The sequence below is a fragment of the Sinocyclocheilus grahami genome, unplaced genomic scaffold, assembly GCF_001515645.1.
Source record: "Sinocyclocheilus grahami isolate Dianchi unplaced genomic scaffold, SAMN03320097.WGS_v1.1 scaffold321.1, whole genome shotgun sequence".
Classification (NCBI taxonomy): Eukaryota; Metazoa; Chordata; class Actinopteri; order Cypriniformes; family Cyprinidae; genus Sinocyclocheilus; species Sinocyclocheilus grahami.
This window is the reverse complement of record NW_015505500.1, coordinates 678,799-687,967: the sequence shown is the minus strand read 5'-3', so window position 1 is coordinate 687,967 and position 9,169 is coordinate 678,799. Positions and strand designations below refer to the sequence as shown.

The 9,169-nt window shown below is 35.4% G+C and overlaps 1 protein-coding gene across 1 annotated transcript in view; it reads right to left on the bottom strand.

Moving 5' to 3' along the window:
* Nucleotides 1-3,054: 3,054 nt before the first annotated feature.
* The window catches only part of LOC107602191 (sodium/potassium-transporting ATPase subunit beta-1-interacting protein 2-like), a 174,688-nt gene continuing 168,573 nt past the window's right edge, over nucleotides 3,055-9,169 (bottom strand). The window contains exon 7 of the mRNA XM_016294623.1: nucleotides 3,055-4,955. Within this exon, the coding sequence (XP_016150109.1) occupies nucleotides 4,946-4,955 (10 nt within the window). The 3' untranslated portion in view covers nucleotides 3,055-4,945. The remainder of the gene's footprint in view (nucleotides 4,956-9,169) is intronic.

The following is a 9,169-nucleotide window of genomic DNA, read 5'->3' as shown; positions in this document are numbered from 1 at the left end:
ATAGCACATTTCGTAAGCTGTATACTTTTAGAAACAATTCAAGACCGCACCTCGCAGGAATCTTCACGGTGCTACTCCCAGCTAATAGTTAAATAATGATTAAAATGACACTAAACTGGAAAAAAGTTCATTCTTTTCTAGAGCTGTGAGACGGAATTCGCAGGAAATTGCAGATATACCCCATTCGCCCATGCATGTCATGTGATGTGTGAAGTAGCAAAGCTGAACGTTTGTTGTCACAACGAATGAGAAAAACTAGATAAAAAAACATAGATAACAGATACTGTAAATTAAAATACGGCAATAATACTGTAAATACATTATTGTACAGTAAATGCAATTACAGTACTGATACTGTAAATTAAAATACGGTAATAATACTGTAAATAAAATACAGTAAAGACATTACTGTACTGTAAATGCAACTACAGTACTAATACTGTAAACATTTTTACAATAAATTGCTGGCATCCAGCTGCCAGTAAGTTACTGTAAAATTTACAGCAACCTATTTACAGTGTGGTTGTAAAAACGTTATTTACGTGTCCACGAGCGAAGCTGAAGCACAAATAAAAGACGCAAGACGCATTCAGTTGGATTTTTAACGGCTAGAGGACCAAACCTTAGAGTAGCTTTAATAATCAAATTATAAGGGTTTATTCCTGAAAACTTCAGAATCTTTGCACTGAGATGCCAGCAATTAAATGATTCAGTCCTGTGGTAAGTCATTATACATTTTATACAGTGTTCCCATTAATACTGTAGATAAAATATTATGCATCATAATAATGATTCAACTAGCCTACTTATGGGGGCTTTGGCACAGAGCCCAGACTCAGTGTTTGATGGACAGGACTGAAACGATAAGGTAATGGGAGGGAATGCTTATGCCATCAAAAATTGCGGAGAACAGCTTCAGTGTCAGCAGCGTTCTGTAGCAAAATCTGGTCTTTCATCCCTATATATCACCTCCTTCCACAGCACAACCCCTCTGTGCTCCTTAAAACACCCTTCGGTCTTTGTACAGAATGAATTGTGGAGATAGGACACTAGTTCCTTTATCCCTCTAAAATATTGAAGCAAAATTGATTTCCATTTTGCACTGTTTTCCACACATCATCTACAGCTGTAAACGTTGTGGGGCTTTACAGATTATGACGTGACCTCCATGTGCAGCTCAAAGCGCAGTGCACATACAGTATCTCAGTAGTTTGAATTGATCCCCCCCCCCCTCTTTAACTCTTTACTTCTTTAGACTGGGTATCTGCTGGGTATATTTATTAAATAAATAAATAAACTTAACTGAAAAAAAACAAAATAATAAACGAAATAATAATAATTGAATAATTGAAATTAAATATTTTAGCTAGATGCATTTCTAATTTTTTATTTAATTTAACTTGCCATAGACTAGAATATATAAAACTAAAACTGAAGAAATATATATACGTATATATATTTCAGCTAATTGCTAAAGCTACATTTCTCATTTTCATTTAGTTTAATTAAAATAAATAAATATATAAAACAAATAAAAATTATTAAATATAAAAAAACAAACAAAAAAGGCGTTTCATCAACGCCTTGAGCATTGATGAAAGAACAAAAGGCAGTGTGCAGCATGTAACATGTGATGCTGAAGCATATCACTAGTGCTGTGAGGGAAATTCAGGGCTTGCGGCGCATGATTGACAGCAGTTCCTTTTTAAGTGGAAGACAGTCATCAGTGACATGTCAAAGCTACAGTCTGTTGCTAGGCACAGTCGCTATGTACTGTATGACATGTTACTATACTTAGAAATGACATAATAAAGCAAAGAAGTGAAGTAACAGAGAAGAGAAGCAAAATAAAGAGTCATTGACACAGTCTGGTTTTATTTACAGTCATTCTTTAAAAGTAACAGAAATAGAAAAGGTCTATCTATTCAAAACTCAGCACTGAACCCAATAAAAACAACCTGGAAAGCTGCTTAAAGCATCTACCATGAATGTCATTTGTTTTAGGATATCATCATTTACCATTTAATTAACCAGAATGGTTAAGCTACTCTTACAATGTATTGTCAAATAAAAGCTATATTTGTGATTTCGTTCGGACCATGTTGTACACTCCACAAGAATTTCAACTAATTTCTAAATCCATATTTTTTATTTACAGTTTTGGTTAGAGCATTGTCATGGTGAGATCACATACACTCCTGGGTAGAAGCATCATGCAAGATTTCCTGAACTTGAAGGGTATTGATTTTCATTCAGGCTTCCTTCAGCTCATAATTACTGTATGATAGTCAAATCTGACATTAACACTCTCAAGTCTTGTTTTACATGTATTAATGCAGGGTAAATCTCACGTAAGCTTAGACTGTGCCTTGCAAGTATACTGAGAGCAAGAACTTACTTTTTTTTTTGCCTTAACTTTGCCCTGTTTATTTAATATGATAAAGTCTAATCAAGCACCATGTTGATTCAGGATGTATTTACAAATGTCTTGAAAGTCACTTGCACATGATGTAAATCTCGCTCATCTGGAATCTGCTCATCTTTGAGTAGTTAACGCAAACAAAAACCTTCAAACAACTGCAATTACACAGGCAAATCTCTGGAAAACATGTCCAAGTCACATTTCACCCCAAAAATAATAAAGTAAAATAAATAAAATTAATGCTTAAAAAAAATAATAATACAATATTAGGACCATATATTTAAGGTGTTCCATTAAGATATTCAGGACTAAGATATTTAAGATATTAATATTCAACACTTTTTTAAGGACCATTAAGGTCCTAAAAATAATCCTGTATATATCAATATAAAAATCAATTCAATTTTTTAATTAAAAGACTTTTAAGATATTTTGTAACACTATTGTTGTAACGTTCTTTCTCATTACCATTTTGTTTTATTTAAAAAATTCCCAATATTCTTGATGGTTATTCTCAATATCTCATTACTGTAATATTCTCCTTGTGAAATAAAAAATGACAAAAAAAAAGTCTTATTTTTCATAAGGCAAAATATATTTTCTCTTTTTTTTTTGACTTTGGGGATGAAATATAACCTCAGATATGTTCATGAAAGGTTCTGTGAGACATAACAATACAGCTTTCCTTTCCTAGTGTCATCATTCTTATTAACTGCATTACCCAAACTAACATTTATCACTTCATATCGAGTCAGATGCAGAAAGATGGCAGCAAAAGACTGCAGGGAATTATTTGCCAGTGAGGTCTGGAGAGTGGTGCGGCTAAAATATCTTTATTAATTATCAAAGCCACTTAGCTTTGCCAGTGCAGTTCACAAGGGGTTTGATTAAACAGCTCAGACCCTCGGTTTATGTACAGCCGTTCTGGATGAGAGTAGATTGCCATTTATTTGGAATGTTAACAGGATGTAATTTTAGGCACTTTCTCTCAGAAAATTCCACACCAAACCGCAGATATACGTCAACCCCACACAGTTAGAATCAGTTTAAGGGAAAAGATAATATACAGTGGAGAAATACATATTTCATCATCCATTATCAGTTGAAGAAGGGGGAAATGCATTATTCAGCTGCGTTTGGCATGGTAGTTTGACCAAAATGAAGATATTTCATGCTTTCACGCATCATCCAAGGGCTACAATATGCACAGTATTTTATGCGATTGAAAGTGCAGCATTAAAAAACTCTTTGTTGGTATTCATTTAGGAGGCAGGTTACAAAAGAAGCCATACAGCACAGCTAAATCAAGGGAGAACACCTGAATAGCTTCAGCATCTAGCGCAATTCTAACCTCTCGCTTAAAAGTTGGGGAACAATTGCGTTGAGAAATAATTTAGAGACTCGTTATTCTTGGGCTCCTGTTACTACACAAAACAAAGCGTCCAATTAGACTCTTCCACACACCTCCTCGCACATCACATCACTAGAAATACTGCATCTCTATCCCTACCCCTCTCAATATGTACAGGAATATCGAAAAGAAAGGCCCACTTACACGGCATAATAAATTATTAGTCTACTACAAAAGAGTGAACACCTGCACACGTTAAAAAAGGCTTAAAATAGAAAGAAGTTACAATTGGTTTTCTATCTGTTATCTTGTACAAGACTCAACACCGTCTTAAAAAACAACAATATTCACAAGTAACCTTTTGGAGCGACTGGTACCCCTCTTCCAAGGTCGGCCTATGTCTACCTGAAAGATATTAAATACGCGACAGATTTTGACACCTCATGCAAACAAATACGGTTGATCCCATGGTGACGTCAAACGGATAAAATCATATTTTTTTTAGGACTTTCGTTTAACTCCAAAAAATATGAATCTCTTAGCAGCTACTGATTTCTTTTTTTTTTTCCTTTTTTTTTTCGTAACTGTTCTTGGCACTTTCAAGACAAGTACATCCAGGAGAAAGAAGAAAAACTACTTGGGTTGCAATTAAACACCGACGGCAATTCCAATGCTTGGAATGACCCTTTGTAAACACAACTGGAATAATGACTCTCCACTCCAGTCACCATTAGAAAGATTGTAGGACTAGATAACTAATATCATACTGACTAGTTAATGAACATTCTTTAAGTATGGATGGTTTCCGTGAAAGCCAGTTGGAGACACTGACACTATATCCACTCGGTCCATTGCACGATTCCAAGTCTTTCTTATTGCAGATCTGTCCGCTCAATCTGCTCCTCCGTTTTGCACTGCTAATGGCCGCAATGATGAGAGTCTGCTGAGGGGTTTCTCCACACGAGGGCTCTCTCGCGCCTGAAGGCAGCGCTCTGGAGGAGAAAGGGCTGGGCGTAGACAAAGAAAATCCACTTGGAGTCTTTGAGGTTAAAGTGTCGGCTCTGTGTTCCTCCGACTGTTCGTAAGACACTATCATGTTAAGACATTTACGTAGAAAGACAAGTCCAAACATCAGTTCGTTGCTTTGATTGGCTGATAAGGCAGTTATCCTTTTACTTTGACCTGTGAGAGAAGAAAACAAGTGTTAAAGACTGATCTTGACAGTGTAAGCATAATAAATTACAGTGCATGCGTTTAAGACTGACTGACTACTTGATTAAGCTCAGCTGGGTGAAACAAAGCGTATTTTTGTTTCCAAAATATTTGAACACAACATTAAAAATGTATGAATGTCACTGCAAATAACTAACAAAATATCAAACCAAATGGCATTCCTATTAAGAAAAGACAACACACGCAAGGGTGTCATGCAACCTTGTCTTTTGAGAGACACCAGTGGCACTTTCAGTTGGACAGTTTGCGCTTAGCGTGCAAACTAACACCCATTATAATAAGTGATTTTTTAAAAATAAACCAAGACAATTTGCAACTGAATTTGACAGCAAGTGATCTTCATGCATTTGAGTTGCATGAGGTGTAGGACTGAACTATACCAACCAGATTTAAACGACTCCAGTCCATCAATTAACATCTTTGTAAAAAACAAACTCATTATTCAGACGTTAACTTTGGTTAAAATAGAGTCATCTATCCATAATAATGCTCTCTTACATCAAGTTTTTACTTGTAAATGGTTCTTGATCTGTCCATATTTCTCACCTGATTCAGATAAGACAACTTTTTCCAGTGGAGAAAGCAATATTATGGATAGAGGACTAATGTTTTAATTATGGATTTGTTTATTACAGACAGGCAACTCTTTGCTTCACAAGAAGTAAATTGATAGATTGGAGTCGTGTGGATTACTTGTGGATTATTGTGATGTTTTTATCAGCTGTTTGGACTCTCATTCTGACGGCACCCATTCACTGCAGAGGATCCATTAGTGTGCAGGTGATGTAATGCTAAATTTCTCTTATGAAAAATCTCACTCAGCTATATCTTGGATGGCCTGAGGGTGAGTAAATTTTCACCAAAGCAAACATTTCACAAAAAGTAGTTTTTAAATGATAAAACACGAGATATTTTAGACTGGCTAATTCCGAGAAAACCTCTAGCATAATTGGTTTTGCAGATGACGGCTAATGTGATACTTTGCATCTAACGCAATGAAATTCATACATTAAGTGTGATCCGTATTTTAAGTCTCCAAATACTTTTTTAGGCTGCTGTAGGTCCACGTGTTTTTTTTTTGCATTATGTTAAAAGGCTTCTGAGTGAGATCTATTAATTTCATTTCAGTTTTCTCATATCGTCTTGCCCTTCTAACTAATTATTAGCTGTGACCTTTTCCACTTTTCATTATTCTATTTTTCTCCACACTGAATCTCAAAAAGCACTAAACAACACGCACACGCATGCTTTCACAGAATCACGCAGAGAAAAACCTCCTCCCTGAAATATCAAAACCTGTCATCTGCTTATGGATGGACCTGCCATTCAAAGCACTCCAATGCATTATGGAAAAGTGAGAGTCTGACATTTACAAAGGCAAGAAACTCATGACGTGACAGAATGATTTAGTCAACCAGCCATGTAATAAATACAAAACACTGGCTGACAGTGAATATTCAGTGCATCTTCAACAAGACACTTTCTCTGAATAAGACCAGGGGAGCAGCCGTGGGTACAGATGGGGTGCGGCTCTTTAAGAGAATAATTAATTTTCTCTGTAGTCTTTCTCTGGATTCTGTGTAATCCTCATTAATCCCAATTTTACAGCATCTGTTCCCACAAGACGAGGATGGAGTTGCATAAAGCATTGTTACTTGTCACTGATCTAAAAGCCCATGTAATTGCACCTTTCTGCTGTCTGCATTGGTGGCAGAGAATGGAAATGTGTATACAGTTTCCACAAAACTATCACGCAGCTTTCAACATTGATAATAACAAGAAATGTTTCCTGAGCAGCAAATCAGCATTTTAGAATGACTTCTGAAGGAACATGTGACGCTAAAGACTGGAGTAATGAGGCTGAAAATTCACCTTTGCATCACAGGAATAAAATAAAAATCACAATTTAAAATACATTAAAAAAGTTATTTTAAATTGTAATAATATTTCACAATATTTCTGTTTTTACTGTATTTTTTAACAAATAAATGCAGCCTTGGAAAGAGACATATAGTAGTGATAATAGAAGAGATAATAGTATACTACGTTACCCTGATTTTTCGGAATTATTTCTTAACAAGGGCTATCTTGGTGGGAATTCTCTAGGGATAGACTATTTGTCGGTATTATTGGTAAATCAACACAGTCCCTTGCTATTTGAATCCATATGGGGAATCCTTTCTGATCCCATTTCACTGGCAGGATTCCAGTCAGCTTTTTTTCCGTGTCTGGACTGTGGCGCTGGGCAGCTCAGCTGTGTCCTTCTTACCCTGGAGGATGGCGGGGAATGTTCCTGCTGATATTTTGCCATTGGTGTCACTTGTGTGCCAGGACTGGTGACAGGCACATTTGGACCCCCGCCATATGTTTTCACATCAGTTGAGCTGATCTCAACCACAGGCCAAAAATGACTTTGAATGATACCAGAGTAAAATACAGCTGTAGCTGCTTATTTTTTTTATATACATATACATATATGTATACATCTATAATGTCTATGTATACAAACATACACACATGTCTGGTTTGCTATCCTTGTGGGGACTCTCCACAGGCGTAATGGTTTTTCTACTTTTTAAACCGTATTTTATATCGCCCAACACCAACCCTACACCTAAACCTACCCCTCACAGAAAACTACATTTTTACATTTTCAAAAAACTCAGGGTAACACGAGTCCCCATGAGTTGGTGTGCATTCAGGTTTAAGTCCCCACCAGCACAGAAAAACAAGGTCACACACATCCTTGCTGAATAAAAGTATTAATTTCTTTAAAAAATACAAATAAATAAATGTTCTGACTCCAAACTTTTGTGTAGCAGTGTATATTGTAACACACAATTTCTATTTTGAATAATCACTGTTCTTTTTAACTTTTTATTTTATCAAAGAATCTTGAAAAAAAAGTTTCACAAGTCCCAAAAAATATTAATATATCTGTTTCCAACATTGATTATAAATCAGCATATTAGTAATGATGCTGAAAATTCAGCTTTGATCACAGGAATAAATTATATTATAAAGTATATTAAAATAAAAAACTGTTATTTTAAATTGCAATAATTTTTCACTAAATTAGGCCTGGGCGATAAAATGTTTCACAAGTCCCAAAAAATATTAATATATCTGTTTCCAACATTGATTATAAATCAGCATATTAGTAATGATGCTGAAAATTCAGCTTTGATCACAGGAATAAATTATATTATAAAGTATATTAAAATAAAAAACTGTTATTTTAAATTGCAATAATTTTTCACTAAATTAGGCCTGGGCGATAAAATGGTATCAATATTTATCGACGGTACACCTTCTTCGATAACGATATAAAAAATGTTCGATATAGCGCACGATATAGGCACGTGCTCTGAGTGACGCTGACAGCACACACAAACATGAACACATGCTGAATTGAGTGCTGTGCCTGCCTATGATGAGGAGACTGTGAATAAAAAATTAATATTAGTCGAATTTAAAATAAACATTTGCATTTGAATGCAAAAATAGTACTATCAAATGTTAGGAGTGCATCAGGGAGCGTCATCAGTGGAGCACGAGATGCGGTAATGATGATGTAAGTGACGTTGTTGCATTTGAATGTTTTGTTAGTCTAGCCCACGAGACGTGCCACTGCTGCATTATGCATTCAAAATATTAGAGAAATATAGAAGCTCAATGCGGAGAAGATCTTGATTAGGTTAAAACCGAAACCAAGTCATTCACACAGAACGCATATTCAACGCATTTTTAGATGGACAAATATGACTGCTGCACTTGCGTCTCACACAAGAGATTCAATTCAATTCAAGTTTATTTGTACAGCGCTTTTCACGATACAAATCATTGCAAAGCAACTTTACAGCAAATTAAGTTTCTACAATATTTAGTGGTAGCTTATCAGTGGTGACTGTCAGTTAATGTATATATGGCAGAAATGTACGGAAAAATCAATTAAAGACGTAATCAAACAGACGATGAACACTATTAACAGCAATTATTATATGATGCAATCAAACTTATAGCAAAATGTGGTAGTTCTAGAGATGTATAGAAAGCCATGCAAAGTTAAAATAGTTTAAACTTTTAGAAAACACGTCGCAAATTTGTGGAGGTTTATTCCTTTTCACTGCGTCTCATATGTTTTTAAATGCAATCTGAGTGAA